This window comes from Ursus maritimus, unplaced genomic scaffold (genome assembly GCF_017311325.1).
Source record: "Ursus maritimus isolate PB19 unplaced genomic scaffold, ASM1731132v1 scaffold_16, whole genome shotgun sequence".
Lineage (NCBI taxonomy): Eukaryota > Metazoa > Chordata > Mammalia > Carnivora > Ursidae > Ursus > Ursus maritimus.
In genome coordinates, this window is record NW_024424008.1 from 58,724,648 (window position 1) to 58,741,223 (window position 16,576).

Here is a 16,576-nt window from a genome sequence, read left to right on the forward strand (position 1 = left end):
ATTTTTTAAAATTTATTTATGTAAGTAATCTTTACTCCCATTGTGGGGCTCGAACTTATGACCCTGAGATCAAGAGTTGCATACTTCTCTAGCTGAGCCAGCCGAGCACCCCTCTTTCTTTTCTTGAAAAGATTTCATATTTGGATTTTGAGCATAGTGAACAGAGGACTGGTTGGAGGATTCTTCTTTGACTTAGCAACTGGCTCTTAGAGGCAAAAGGAACTCAACATAATTGAGCACCAGGTTATGTATTATGTTTGGAATTTTGTTTTATTACTGCAGTTACTATAATTCTATACATTATCACATTTGATCCTAATAATGTGAGGGTAGGTATTTTTTAAGTTCAGTTAGCCAACGTATATTACGGACTTAGTTTCAGATGTAGAGTTCAATAATTTATCAGTTGCGTATAACACCCAGTGTTATGATCCCATCATGTGCCCTCCTTAATGCCCATCACCCAATTACCCCATTCCCCCCACCCACCTTCCCTCCAGCAACCTTGTTTCTTTCCTATAATTAAGAGTTGTAAGGGAAGGTATTAATCAGTTTTTTGGTTTTATAGCCTCAGAAAGGTTAAGGTACTTGCCCAATCTCATAAAGCTAGTAAATGAGAGTCTACATTTAAACTCATGTCAGTCTAACTCCAGAACTCCTTTTCTCATAATACTAAGAGGGATTTCTCATTTCTTGCAAGGCTATGATTGGCATTTTAAAGAAACAGCTTCTAGTGCCGTATGAAAAGCTTGCATTAGGAACTCTTAGAATTTTATTAGTAGTCTGTTTTTAGGTATTTATACTTTTATTTTTATCCCTGTGTATTAGTAGGCATGTATCTATTGACGTATTGACACATGATATAGTAGTTTATTAACATCCCTAAAATCTTTCTCCTCATAAGGAAATGGATTGATAGATGGTTTTTGGCTTTCTTCTTTTTCTTTTCTTCTTCTCCTCCCCCTCCTCCTCTGCCCCCTCCCCCTCCCCTTCCCCCTCCTGTCCTCTTCCCCCCTCCCCCTCCCCATCCCCCCTCTTCTGCCATTTATTTGAGAGAGTGAGAGATAATGAGTGGGAGAGAGGGAGGGAGAGAGAATCTCAAGTAGACTCCAAGCTGAGTGTGGAGCCCGACGTGGGGCTCCATCTCATGACCCTGAGATCACAACCTGAGCCAAAACCAAGAGTCGATGTTTACCTGACTGTGCCACCCAGGCATTCCTGGCCTTTATTTTTCTAATTCTGTAAATCTGAGCTTGCTTGCAAGATAGCTTATTTTCTGAATGTTTGAACTCAGTGAGAAGTCATGTGTCTGGATTATAGGAAACATCTATTGGATTAACAAAGAAAGCTTTGGAGAAATATTGAGGAAACCAACTCCTTATCCATTTTACCTTTCCTATGTTCTTCATTTTCTCAGTTGGCTGGAGTTGAGAAGAAAAATGGATGAACTAGAAATAGGTTTGTTGGAAAGAAAAATGTGGTCAAGTACTTAAACACTTGGCAGCGAGGAAAGGCGGAAAAAGTGGAAGGAATAGTAGCCAGGAAGTTTTACACTTAGGAAGCCAGGAAGTCTAAGAGGTAGACCCTGGGACAGGCCGACTTCAGGGGGGGAAATAATTGTACTGATAACTTTTTAGAAAGGGCAGGAAGTGTGGTTATTTAAATTTGTTATGTGTTATACATACATATAAAAATTTAATATTTATAATTCCTACATAAAAGACAGGAATAGTAAGTTTTCAGAACAGAATTTTGGGTAATTAATTGAATGAAAAAGAATACAAGTTGAGAAAAGGAAGTCAAGCTTTTTATTGAAATATGATTGGGTTGCCCAAAATTTTAAAAAATTATGTTTACAGTACAATAAAAATGATGTGTACCTCAGAATTTAATTTGGAAACAGTTACTGAAAAATATTTTCCATACAAAAAAGTACACCTAACAATACAAGCAATACCTCAACATATAGAAGCATATAAAGGTACTGATAGTTTCCTGCTTCATGAATGCAGTGTCCCTAATGTTCTTCTGAATTGGTTTTTAGAATGTAGACTGAGTCACAGAAAGACAAATACCATATGATTTCACTCATATGTGGAATTTAGGAAACAAAACAGATGAATGTGTGGGAAGGGGGAAAAAAAAGAGAGAGAGAGAGGCAAACCATAAGGAGACTCTTGAGGATAGAGAACAAACTGAGGGTGTGACCGAGGTAGGTGGGTGGGGGGATGGGCTAGAGGGGTGATGGGCATGAAGGTGGGCCCTTATTATGATGAGCACTGGGTGTTATATGTAGTGATGAATCACCGAATTCTACTGAAACCAATATTACACTATATGTTAACTAACTAGAATTTAAATAAAAATTTGGAAGAAAAAAATCTATAACATCTCAAAAAAAAAAAGTAAGGGAATAAAGTTACATCACAGTGTCTGGCATGGGGAAGTGCTCAGTAAACATCAGTGTATCAAAAAAATTAAAACGAAATAAAAAGACTGAAAGAACTTTAGGGGAGCAAAAACATTTTCCTTTCTGATGGTGCTTCACCTGCAATATTTTAGGTTTCTTAGTCTGAGCACCAGGGTGTTGTTTTTTCTTTCCCTGATATGAGAAGAAATGGTTCTTACAGAATTTCTGCAAATATTAGTCTTTTTAAAAACTAAATCTTTTTTGGGGCGCCTGGGTGGCACAGCGGTTGAGCGTCTGCCTTCGGCTCGGGGCATGATCCCGGCGTTATGGGATTGAGCCCCATATCAGGCTCCTCCGCTCTGAGCCTGCTTCTTCCTCTCCCACTCCCCCTGCTTGTGTTCCCTCTCTCGCTGGCTGTCTCTATCTCTGTCGAATAAATAAATAAAATCTTCAAAAAAAAAATGAATCTTTTAAATTTTTATTTATTTTTTAAAAAACTCAAAAGCTATCTGCTGAAAGATTTATATTTTTTTGCCCCAAAGGAATTTGCTGCTTCAAAATAATTGGTCATTAGGTAAAGTTTTGATTTGAAGGTCTGTTTATATATTTTGCTATTACTTGCTCAGAATGTATATTGAAAGCTCAAGTTAATTTCAGTAGTGTATGATGGTATCTAGCAATTCAGGAAAATTAGGCATATCATAGCTACATCCTTTTTATGTGAGATTATGGCAGGGTTTTTAGCTTAAAAATTTTTTTTATCACTCCTCTTAGAGGCTTTTGAAAAACAACTATTGAGGTATAATGACATGTAATTAAACTGCATATATAAAAAATGTATAATTGGTAAGTTTTGAAGTACATATATTCTTATGAAACCATCACCCCCCAGGGTTTCCTTGTACCCTTTTATAATTCTTCTCTCCCACCTCTCCCCACACCCTTACAAACCCCCTAGACTTCCACTCATCTGCTTTCTTTAATTATAGACTAGTTTGCATTTTCTAGAGTTTTATGTAAGTGGGATCATATGTTATGCACTCTTTTTTGGTCTGGCTTTCACTCTGCATAATTATTTGAGCTTCATCCATGTTGTTGCATATCACAATAATTTATTCTTTTTTGATACAACACAATTTTTCCATTCACCTCTTGGTGGACATTTAGAATGTTTCCAGTTTTTAGCTATCATACATAAAGCTTCTTTGAACATTCATGTACAAATCTTTGTATGGACGTATGCTTCCTTTTCTCTTGGGTGAATACCTAGGAGAGGAATGGCTAGATCATATTGTAATTATAACTTTAAAATTTTAAAAAACTGAAATGGTTTTACTGAGTTGTATCATTTTACACCCCCCTTAACAGTGTATGAGACTTACAGTTCTTCTACGTCCTTGAAAGAACTTGGAATGGTCAGTCTTTTAAATTTTCGCTATTCCAGTGAATATGTAGCAGTATCTCATGGTTGTAATTTGTATTTCCCTAATGACGAGTGATGAGCATCGCTTCATGTGCTTATTTGCCATCCAAATATCTTTTTATAAAGTGTTTAGAATGTGTAGTGATTTTGCTTCTATCATTTCTTTATTGATAATTTGTATCTTTTTTCTCCCTAATTTGTCAGCTAGAGGTTTACCAATTTTATTGTCTGTTTTTTTTTTTTTAAGATTTTATTTTATTTGTTTGACAGAGATAGAGACAGCCAGCAAGAGAGGGAGCACAAGCAGGGGGAGTTGGAGAGGAAGAAGCAGGCTCCCAGCGGAGGAGCCTGATGTGGGCCTCGATCCCATAATGCCAGGATCACGCCCTGAGCCGAAGGCAGACGCTTAACGACTGTGCCACCCAGGCGCCCCTCATTGTTCTAACCAGCTTTGGTTTCATTGAATTTCTTTATTTTTCTGTTTTGTTTGGTTTTTGTTTGTTTGTTTGTTTTTTTACTTATTTCCACTCTGATTTTTATTATTTCTTATATTCTGCTTACTTGGGTTTAATTTGCTCTTCTTTTTCTACTTAAGTTGTAAGCTGAGATCATGGTTTTGAGATTTTTTTTTCCTTTTCTAATACAAACATTTAGAGTTATACATTTCTCCCTAAGTAATACTTTAGTAGCATCCTATAAATTCTGATATTATGTTTATTTTTTTTCAGTTTGAAATACTTTTTAATTTCTCTTTGATTTTGTTCTTGACTGTGGGTTATTTACAGATACGCGATTTAGTTTCCAAAGAGTTGAGGATTTTCCAGAGATCTTTTTTAATGATATCGTTGGGTTAGAGAACATAGCTTGTGTGACTTAAATCCCTTTAAGTTTATTGACACTTGTTGTATGGCTGAGATTATGGTCTATCTTGGTAAATGTTGCTATGTACTTGGAAAGGATATGTATTCTGTTGTTGGGTAGAGCATTCTCTGATTGTTCGTTAGGTCATATTAGTTGTTAGTGTTACTCAGGTCTTCCATATCATTGAAGAATATATTTATTCCATCAAGTATTGAGAGTAGGGTCTTGAAATCTGTAACTATAGTTGTAAATTAGTCTGTTTCTGTTTGCAATTTTATCAGTTTTTGCTTTATGTATTTTGAAGCTCTCTTATTAGGTGCATAACCATTTAAGGATGCTTCTGTACTCTTGATGGATTGACCTCTTTTTCATCTGAAATGAAAAAAAGCTTTCTTTGTCCCTGGTAATATTTATTGCTCTGTAATATAATTTGTTTGATTTTAAAGAAGCCACTTCACCTTTCTTTTGACTAATGTTAAAATAATACATCTTTTTCCACCCTTTTATGTTTAACATATTTATGTCTTTGTGGTATGTTTCTTATGGTTCAGGTTTGCTCTTTTATCTGACAGTTTTACCTTTTAATTCAAATGGTTAGATTATTTATATATAATGTGGGATAATAAGGTTTAAATCTGTAATTTTGATATTTGTTTTCTACTTGTCCTATCTGTTCTTTGTCCTCTTTTTCCTCTTTATCTGACTTACTTTAGAGTGTGTATTTTTATGATTCTATTTCATTTCTTTTGTTATAATTTTTTTGGTGTTATTTTAGTGGTTTCTTTAGATTCGATAGTATACATCTTTAACTTATCCAACTTCAGGTGGTATTATGCCACTGCTGTATAGTATAAGAACTTTACAGTAGTTTATATACATTTATCCCCTCCTGTCCTTTCTGTTAGCATTGTCATATATTTCACTTATCCTTGTTATGAACCTCTCATATATTGTTATTGTTTTTATTTAAATAGTTATTTTAAAGAGATTTATGTAGTAAGAAAATGTTATATATTTACCCTTGTAGTCCTCATTTCTGTTGCTCTTCCTTCCTTTGGGTTGATCCATATTTCAGTCTGGTATAATTTTTCTTCTGCCTGAAAGCTTTTCTTTAACATTCTTTCAGACTCTTGTGAAAGAGTCTTCATTTCACTTTGTTTTTGAAAGATACCTTCACTTGATATAGAATTCTCATTGACGATTTAAAGTACCTTAGAGGTGTTGCTGCTCTCTTCTTGCTTGGATTGTTTCTGATGAGAAATCTGCTGTCATACTTACCTTTGTTTCTGTATGCCTAAGTGTGTCTCTCTTTTTCTCCCCACTATGACTGCTTTAAAAGTGTCTCTTTATCACTAGTTTTGAGCAATTTGATTATGATGTGCCTGATGTAGGTGGGTTTTTTTTTTTTAAATGTAGGTTTTTTGTGTGTGTTTGGGATTTCCTGAGATTTTTGGTTCTCTAAGTTTTTTAGTTTTTAGTAAATTAGTAATATTTGGCTTTTGTGTCTTCTGTCTCCCATTTCTTTCTTGCAGGGTCTCCAGAGACATGAACAGAAAGGTATTTAAGGTTGTCTCATTGCTCTGAAGCTCTTTTTATTTTTTTAAAATTCTTTTTCTCCCTTTTGTTTCATTTTGCATGATTTCTAAGGTTTCAGGTTCACAAATTTTTTCTTTGCAGTTTAATCTTCCATGAACCCTATCTAGTGTATTTTTTTTTTTTTAAAGATTTTATTTATTTATTCGACAGAGAGAGACAGCCAGCGAGAGAGGGAACACAAGCAGGGGGAGTGGGAGAGGAAGAAGCAGGCTCATAGCGGAAGAGCCTGATGTGGGACTCGATCCCGTAACGCCGGGATCACGCCCTGAGTCGAAGGCAGACGATTAACCGCTGTGCCACCCAGGCGCCCCTATCTAGTGTATTTTTAATCTCAGACATTGTAGTTTTCAACTGTAGAAGTTCAGTTCTGATCTATTTTATATCTTAGTTGTTTGTAACTTTTCAAACATATGGAATATAGTTACAATAATAACTTTTGCTATTCTTGTCTACAATTTCTTACATCTGAGTCAGTGCTGGGTTGATTTTGATTGATAGTTTTTTCTTCTAATTGTGGGTCTTATTTTTCCATGTCTTTGCATATGTGGTAATCTTTGATTGGATAATAGGTATCATGAATTTTACCTTGTTGAGTGCTGAGTATTTTTTCATTCTTGTAAATATTCTTGAGCTTTGTCCTGGGGTGACATGGTTAAGTTAGTTGGAAACTGTTTGCTCCTTTAGACTCTTGCTTTTAACATTGGTTCAGTGGGCTTAGATCAACATTTAGTCTAGAGTTTATTATTTCCCAGTAATGAAGCAAGACCCTTAATACTCTACCCAGTGCTTTCTGAATTAAGAGTTTTGCTATACTGGCTAGTTGGACCAGGCACTGTTCCTAGGNATGCCGAATACTGTTGCTCTAATCTTTGCGATGGTGCTTTCCCTGACTATGGGTAGTTTCTCGCTGAATACTCAAGGGGAACTCTCCACACTTTTCTGCAATTCTCTCACTGTGCAGCTTTCTCCTCTCGCTCACTGCCTTTGAGTTCTAGAATCTTAGCTATGTTTCTTTCTCTGAGGAGTCCTTCAGGCTCGGCCTACATTCCCCTTCCCTGATCTTCAGGAATCTTTCATAAGGATAACTTTATATATGCTAGGTCTCTAACCTTGGCTGGAAGTTTCTCTTGTCTTCAGAGTGTCGGTTTGGCACATGATCTTAGTTATAAATTAGTTTATGTTGTTTGGTCATATGGTCATTGTTTTTATTCTTTGAATACAGTTAAATATGTCATTTCCTGGTTACAGTTTCTTAGATTATCAGTAATTTATCACACCAAATGAGAATTGCCCCAGCCATGTAGAATTATGGCCTGATTCTAGTGTTTTAATTTTCTTTTGTTTGTTTCCTTTTTAAAATGAGTATGGAAATATTAGTAAAGAATAGTTGACATACTATTTATCTCGTTGGTAGGACTTTGGTCGGTTATTATTATAACTGCCATAGGCCATTGGAGCATTGTAACAAGAGAACCTTAAACTGTTGATTTTTGGTGAATCACTGAAGCTTTGTTTTTTGTTTGTTTTGTTTTGTTTTTAAGGTTTTAGAATCATGACCCATTGGTCCTAAGTATTTTGTTGAGGTCAGTTAAAATAGTATTTGAGTCTTGATGTTGTTACTTGCAATGTCCCTTGTTATTTCATATGCTCTTAATCTGTCTTGTTCAACAGAGGTCATCCTGAGGATGATTCCATCCACATTTTGAGTGTTGATGAGAAGAATAAACTGGGAGCCAGGATTATCAAGGCAGAGATGATGGGAAATATGGTAAGTCTTCTGTGTTGTTCTTAGGAGAATAGAAATTAACTCCCACTTCTTACAAGTAATTTTGGAAGTTTCTTCTCATTGTGGATGTAGCACTGTATGAAAAATAACTGCTGCTTATTGATTTTTTAAAGAAATTCTTGAACATTCCTAAAAACAGTTCTGTCCATTCTAAATAGTGTGTCTACCTTTCCTGTCAGATTTTTGAAAATTAAGATCCTAGGGAACAAAATGTTTTTCCATTTTCTTTTCTACTTTGCAGTTTTAGTGTAGCATGTTGGAGGGAGATGACGATGTCATTGTCTTCTTTCCCTGTTTTAGTCCTATGTTATTTAGAGTGTGTATTGCTTTCTTAGATTCCCTTACTTAGGAACCTAGCAAATGAGCTTCTAAAAAAGGCGGTTAATTCATTAGTCCAAATTTTAATGGAATATGTTTATGCCTGATAAGTGTTAGATGCTTTGTATAGGTTAGCTCATTTAATTTCCATAATAGTGTTATGATTTAAGACTAATTTGCCTCAGAATTCAGTAGGAAATGGGATGATGTGCTGAGAGCTACACCCGTCTCTGTCGATTGTTTGCATGTTACAGCGTCACGTTGCTGTCGCACTGGTACATGTTACGTTGTGCACAGCAGCAGAGCCAGGCCAGACAGCTTTACCTGTCTTGACAGAGTCCATGCCCTCATGGTCTTAGGAATGTACTCATCTCAAACCCAAACGTCAGTGAGCTTTAAGTGATCTTCCCTTTTGTGTACTGTCAGTATGACACTGTTCGATAGAATAGAAGTTGGCCAAACAAGATACTTCTATTTTTATTAGTTTGTGTATCGAATAAAAGGCCTATCTTGCATATGCTGCTCTTTCTCTTTGAATCCAGTCTTTGGTAACACTGCCCTTCAGCTCAACCCAGAAATTGGTAAGAGAGACAAACCAACAACAGTAATAATAACAAAAAGTTATTAAAGTTTGTCTTTTGAAAGCCCAAAGGAATTAGTTTGAAATAGTGAAAGAGAGGTCACCAAGTTAGCAGGTTAATTTATGTTATAAGAAGTGTTCCTTTAGTAATGGGACCACCGCAGTGAGAATACCCTTCTCGGCTTGTCATATGCTTCTGTTTGTTTATTTCTTCATGTGTCAGTTGTTTTATATAAATTTCTAAAGACTTTCTAGAGTAAAAATGAAATATATTGAGAGTTCTTATTTACATTACCCAACAATAAAGAAGGTAATATTTTAAGTCTTATTAAGGATTTATTGTTAATAGTAACTGAAATTTTGACTATTGAATGTTTAAATCAAAAGAATTATAAAAATGTCATTCTTAAGGTTATGTATTTTCTCTATGCCCCTGTCTCTCCCCTAAAATATATGTCCTTGTAATTATTTACCTTCAAAGCATAAACAAATGGCACAGCTATCTGAGATGTGTGGGACTGAGATGAATTCATTAAAAAGCAATGTACCAGGCTGTGAGTTGGTGACTGAATTTAGGTTATGGCCACATGGGTGTTCATTATGCTCTTTTCCCTTCTGTTGTATAAATTTGAAGTATTCTACACTGAGGAATTAAACTATATGTGATACTCATTTTTCTTGTTTTTCCCTTTGAAGGAATTAGCGGAACGACTTAAAGCTCAACTTGAAAAGGCAAATAAATTCAAAGAAACTGTAACACAGGTATCATCAAAAGAATCTGGGGTGGGGGTAAGTAATGAAAGTTGTTTGTAGGTGTGTAATTACCTTGCATAATACTGCTACTTGGCAGTGGTAATACTTGAATGTACAATGTTTCTGTATCTGTGTCAGTGTGTTTATATGTGTGTTTGCTTGTTTCTAAAATTTATTTTCATATGTATTGTCTTAACGTTCCACCCCTGAGTCCTGGTGGAAAAAAGCCTAGGCCGGAGAGACCTGGTTTTATTTTGGACTGTGCCATTTACTGACTCTTTGACTTCACAGAAAACACGCCGGTCCTTAAATTCTTCCACTAAAGAATGAGAGACTTGAATTTGGTATCTATTTCATATAAAACAAATTATATTGTTCGAGGATTCATTCGTCCATCAGTTAGTGGAAAGAACAGATAAAAGCACCTGCCCACATAGAGTCTCGTCTGGGGAGGGAGAGGCAGGAAACGATACACATAATCAACAGTATAGCGTATTAGAAAGTTAGACACCCAGTGGAAGGCTGGTGGGGGTCTTGAGTGCCCAGTGTGCTGGTGGCTTTGAGGACACAGGCTAATTGTGGTTGGAAAAGTGACACTGATGCAAAGATTTGAAGTGAAACAGCGGATCTGTGTGTCTGGGTGAAGAGCACTCTGGGCCTGAGGAGCAGAGGGTCCCGAAGATGGGAACATGTGTGATGTGTAGGAGGAACAGCAAGGAGCCCAGTGTTGCCGGGGTGGAACGGATGGGAGATGGGGAAGTAGAAGACCCAGGTTAGAGAGACCGTGGGAGACCAGATCATGTGAAGCTTGAAAGTCAGGGTGAGGAAGTGGGTTTTACTGTGAGTGAGATGGCATTGGAGGGATTCCAGCAGAACTGTTTTGGTAGGACTGTCCTGCCTTCTCGTTAAGCGTAGACTGAAGGAGCATAAGAGCAGAAGCTGGAATCTAGAAAGGCTCTGGCAATAATCACACAAAGAATGGTAATGGCTTTGACCAAGATAGTAATCCCAGAGGTGGTTAGAAGCGGTTAGGTTCTTATATGCATAAGTGTTTCCTGCATGTATTTTGAAAGGAGAGTGGACAGGATTTTTATGATGGTTTACATGGGAGGGGTGTATGAGATACAGAGGGGAGTAGAAGTGACTTCAAAGTTTTTAACCTGAGCAGCTGGAAGACTAGAGTGGCCGCTCTTGGAGGTGTAGAAAGAGGGGGAGTCTGTTTTAGAGTGAAGAGTACTAGTTCTATTTTAGATATATTGAGTTTGGATGCCGTTTAGATGTGGAACAAGTGGAGTTGTCAGGGAGGCAGGTTGATGTTGGGAATTGGGGGAAGCCTGGGCTGGAGATAGAAATTGGGGAGCTCTTGACAATAGAGACGGTATTTAAATCCATGATAGTGCATGAAATCGGCACAGGAGTAAGTGTAGATAGGAAAAGGTGAAGGGCTGAACTGGGTGTATTACAGTGTTGAGAGGATTATAATGAGGTTTATAACATTTTAAAGGATTGCTCTCAAAGATTAATTTATATAATTTAATGTCTGCATGTGAGGAGATGAGAATGTATGAAGTCAAGTTCCATAAGGTTTTCTGCAAGCTCACGTTATTGATGGTTTAGACCGTAGTAGAGAGTATGTTTGTGAAAGTGGCTGTTTGTATGACACTGCACTAGCTCATGTTTTAAAGTAGTTAACTTAGAATCTCTTACACAGATTAAGGAGTTGAGAGTGAGATGCTACACTTAAAATTAAGAAGTGGGACTCACAGTGGGTAGCTGAGCCTGGGGGCACGGTACGGTCTGGCTTCCACACTTCAGCCACACTCACGTTTTCACGCCTCCTTGTGGTCATAATACTTCTGTAGTCTAGCACTTCGTGTGTTTTCTTTATGTGGACTCTGTTAAATACTAGGTCTTCCTACGGTATGGCCTTCCACAGACCAGCCCCGTTTTCCAGCCTCACCTCCAAGGCTCTCCTACCTAATGTCCGTTATCTCTAACATTTACATGTGCTGTAATTATCTGTGCCAGATGTTACCCTCTTGAGGCTTGTCCACTTTTCAGTTGTCTTTACTTCCTTCTGAAGCCTTTTTTTTCATCCTCTCAAAAAGTTGTAACCTATTTTTGTTTTGACACTTCGAAGACCCTTAAAGTATTCTCTGTGGAATTTATCTCTTCAAATGATAGGTATCTGTATTCTTGTCTTTACCCTGTAATCTATACCTGTTTCTTTCCTGACACTTGTTACTTTACACAAAAGGGTTCTAAAGCTGTGGCTGGACTTCAGAGGATTCTTGAAATTGAAAGCAATTCAACTGAAAAAATTGAAGCAGGTCTTTTAAATAACTTTTTTTCCTGCTGGTTTAAGGATATCGTATAGTAACTGACAGACTATCTCATCCCTTAAGCACGTAACTTTATAATATTATTGATGTCTATGATTTTTAGCTCTTCCTGGCTTTTGATTGGTGGACCTCATAACCCAGTGGAGTAGGATTCAGAGTTGTATCCCAAGTAGTACACAAAGTTGACTCCCCGTTCGTAAACTCTTTAGGAAACTGAATAGCCTCGAAGCTTCATCTCGAAAGATTTTTATTCTAAGGATTCTTTGACCACAAAGAAAAATTGTTACCTTCTCTGCAGAGATGGTGCACTTACACATTTTGTTCAAGCTTTACCAGACACACCTGCCAAACAAACCTTTACGCACCATTCTGCAAGAATTCCCTGCTGCCAGTAAAGTCATTTATTCTCTCAAGGCCAGGGCCTTGACTTAACTGCCTTTCAGAGTAGTTTTGCTCAGAAATAAGAGTATAGAATACAAAGTTGTTTACTACCTCACAGACATTTTCTGGCTTATTAGAGGAAAATCTTGAGATGCTTCTTACAAAAATTTTGCTCTTTGAGAGAAAATCCCGTTCTTAGAGCAGTTGAACAGAGAGGAGAGGTTCATTGCGTAGTTTGTGCTAGAAGTGTTCGGCGCTATGAACACGGCAGATTCAGCCATCTCTGAATATTGTTTTGGCTTTAGTAAAAAAACCATCAGCACTCATAATTATTAGTTGGCTTATTTCTCTTCCCTTTCAGAGAGTGAACTATTCAGTATTTAGGAGAAGGAGTGTTTCTCTCAGTTCGTAGCTTGTGCCTTGAGTACTGCATGGTGCATTGTAGACAACCAAGAAATTGGTTGAATTTATTCAACAAAGACTTTTCAGTTCCTTCTTTGCAGAAGTCACTTACGTTCGCAGTTTTCTAAGTCGAGTATTTTTTAAATCTAAAATACACATTGCAGCCTTGCATTTATTCCACTGCTCACCATGGTGCGTTACCATAGATGGACTTTACTTGGTAGCGTAGCCTTTCTTTCCTGCCACAGAAGAGGAGCACAGAGATATTCTCTCTGGTCATTTAGCTAGTTTCGTCCCTAGCCAAGCAGAACAGTCCCTGGCTGTACCTATTTTGTGTACAGTTCTACTTCTTTTCTTACAATCCCCAAATTATCTCATTTCTGTGGTCTACAATTAGGAATATTATCTATGTTACTAGAGGGCTTATTTCTTTAAATAAACTATTTCTAAACGTTTTAAGCTAAATTAAAGCTTAAAATTAAAATTAAAGCTTATTTGTCTAAATAAACTATTTCTAAACATTTTAAGCTAAATTAAAGCCAGACAATTTCATAGATGATATGTAAATACACATTTTATAGCTACATGGCTTCTTGTATCTGTTCACTCTTCTTGCATCTTGCATCAAATTCTTCATGAAATGGTGTCGGCATTACCTGCTAAATATTTCTCAATCTGCTGTTTGCCTCTCTTATCTGCCTCATCAACTCCTTATGCCTGTCAGCTCTTTGTCATCGTCATCTGGACCTCTGAGTGGCTTTCTCTCCAGGCTCTTTGTGTTTGCACAAAGCATTTCCTTTGCTCAGAATATTATTCTTCTTTCCTTCTATTCCCTTAGTTATCTCCTGTTCATACTTTAGATCCTAACTCAGACGTCATATTTTCCTTTGGAAAGCAGTCTCTGGAAAGAAAACTTATAAATAAGATCAATTATACAAATATATAATTACAGCTTTGATGGTACTCCAAAGGAAAAGTAGAGAAATGTGGGGATAGCGAAGAGGGCCCGGTGCAATCTGGGCATCCAGAGAATGTTTTGAGGCTGTAGCCATTATTTTTGGATCTTATCACCATGTTTGTAACTTTGCCAAAGGAAAAGCTTTTCTCTTTATGACAACTCTCTGTAAGACTTATTTCTAAGCCACAGAAATAATCTTCACCATGGCTGCTAAGTATTATCTTGGGTGTGAGTGATGACCCATAGGCACCAGTCACTGAATAGGAAATACCAGCTTGGATGTCTTGTTGGCCATATTTAATGTTAATGCCATCTGGGGGAGGATTTTTTTTTTTATTGTTTTGTGAAGAATATTCTCTCAAATGTACTAACTTAAAGCAACTTGTAATTATTTTGGATAGTTGGGATCATATATGTATCATGTTGAATTTTGGTATGAAGAATTCTCTCTCTCAAGTTGTGAACCAGGGTCCTCCAGTAGTTACGGAAGCCATAGCTAGTTAGTTGGTTTTCTTGGAGAAGGAAGAATGACCCAGGGCAGCTTCTTTCTTCCGTCAGTTCACCTTTGTTCCCTCAAATGCTCATCAGTCTACTATGATCAGTGTTTCGTTGTTTTTTTCTTCTGTTGTATAATTAAATTTAAGGGAAAAATTAAATGCTACTGCATAATGGGCAGTAGTGTGTCCCGAGACTTCCATGTTCTCTTGAAGGGTTTGATTCTAATATATTGGTTTCTTGATTTCTGAGGGGAGGACATGGAAGAAGGACGTCATGGATTGATATTATATATTTGCAGTTTAAGGGTGCACTTTTAAGTGAAACAAATCGACCCCAAAGTCAATTTTATCCTTATTTGTATTTAAAAATTACTTCGGCTGTATTGTAGCATGCATAACAAGTTAGTTATAAGAAGTCAGATTTAACGTGTTTTTAGGAAAGCTAAAAATAAAGTTTTTTTCAAAATGCTGTTTTCTTGTTTTGGGGGTGATCATTTTATTGAGGGGCTTCAGGGAAAGGTCAAAGGGCTGGTAGGACAATGAGATCCGATGTCCTCAGCCCAGCTGTGATCTCCCCAGCTTTATAGTTCCCGAAAACAAAATGCAGTTTTCAGTTTTGTAGTGCATAAGTATGCACATACCAAGCATGTTCCAGTACAATAATTGTAGTAGACAGTTGCTAATAAAGATTTATGAGGAAGAGAGTAAAATTAGTTGAGTGGAACTAAACACAAAAAAGCAAGAAAACAAAACACTTGAAATTATATCATAATGAATCATAGAACAAGTTTATGGTATTTGTTACGTTCCTGTCTACCCAGAAATACCCAGTATATCATCCTTGTGTGATTCTCCGAATTAGGTCTAAATATTTAGTGATAAAATATACTTTGGTTTAGAAATCTGTGCCATCGGAACATTATAGGATATGTTTAATAAAGAATTATTACCTTAACAAAACCACTTTGCTTCTAATTCCTTTAATAATATTTTTTACTTAGGTTCTGTTTCTAAGTTTATTTCATTGAATTTCAAGATATAATTTTATTTTCCAGGACAGTGGTATTAATTGACATGTACAGTATTACAACTGCTACCGTTATTAATAGTAATAGATGATATTTTTCGAGGGTATGCTGTATGCCAGGATGTGTTTTAATCACTTACTTATAGAAATTTATTTAGTTCTCATTAAAATTCTATGAAGTCATTTATCTTCATTTTTTGAATAAATTGAGTGCAGGATGGCATGGGTCTCAGTTAAGTTTTAATTTGGTGGCAAGAAATGAGGTCAGGTACGTGTGTGCAATTACAGTTATTTAAAGTAAATAAAAATTATTTAAAATAATTCCTTTGATGTAGATTGATGAACTGATTTTTGAAATATAAAAAGAAAGTCTTACCTAGATGTTGAAACTGATTTCATATGTGACAGTTATGCAAACTCTAAACCCAAAAATTTAAGTAGCCTAGTAATGCTCACACAATTACATAGAAAATTTCTATTATAAAAGTATATATGGGCTATAAAAATAAAGTGTGTTTTTCTTTATTTTTTTTCCCTTAGGTGACTTTTAATTATAATACGTATTCTTTGTAGAAATATGGAAAATGCAAAAAAACATAAAGGTGAAAATAAATCACCTTAAATCCTACCACTCAGGGAGTATACGCTGATAAAACATTTTAAAGTATTTCCCTCCAGATTGATTTAATTCCTTCCTTCCTTCCTTCCTTCCTTCCTTCCTTCCTTCCTTCCTTCCTTCCTAATAACATGTTAAATATTTTTGCACAATTGACAAAGCAATGCAAAAAAGACAAAAAAATCTACATTTAAAAAATATTTTTGATGTTTCCCTCAAGTCTCTGTCCATTGTAACTATGAAAGCACATGCATAATTTTACATAATTATAGTCTTTTTTTATTCTGCTTTTCTCTACTCATTCTGTCAACAGTGTTTTTCCATGCTGCACAGTTATTTATTATTAAATGAAATTGTAATCATATCAGCATATTTTGTGTCACAATAATACAATTTCTAAAATTTATTTTAGGAAGGGAGATTGAAGAAATTCACAATGACCCATTTCTCCCTGCAAATTTGCCTGCAAAAAAAAAAAAAAAAAATCACGTTTCTCTTAGCAGTTACTCAAAACGTTTGCCATTCCCCCCAAATTCCCTGCTTTATTCTTAGCAGTCACTTTGCTTCTTACCTGATGATTGGGAAACTAGAGAATGTAAGGTTGAATGTTTTCAGTATCTATCTGT

The 16,576-nt window shown here is 36.2% G+C and overlaps 1 protein-coding gene across 3 annotated transcripts in view; it reads left to right on the plus strand.

Moving 5' to 3' along the window:
• The window catches only part of CWF19L2 (CWF19 like cell cycle control factor 2), a 125,101-nt gene that overhangs the window by 50,370 nt on the left and 58,155 nt on the right, over positions 1–16,576 (plus strand). For 2 of the 3 annotated variants that reach the window (XM_040631267.1, XM_008690125.2), the window contains exons 9-10: positions 7,962–8,058; positions 9,671–9,763. In XM_040631267.1, the coding sequence (XP_040487201.1) occupies positions 7,962–8,058; positions 9,671–9,763 (190 nt within the window). The remainder of the gene's footprint in view (positions 1–7,961; positions 8,059–9,670; positions 9,764–16,576) is intronic. The other variant, XM_040631266.1, reaches the window with a different exon arrangement.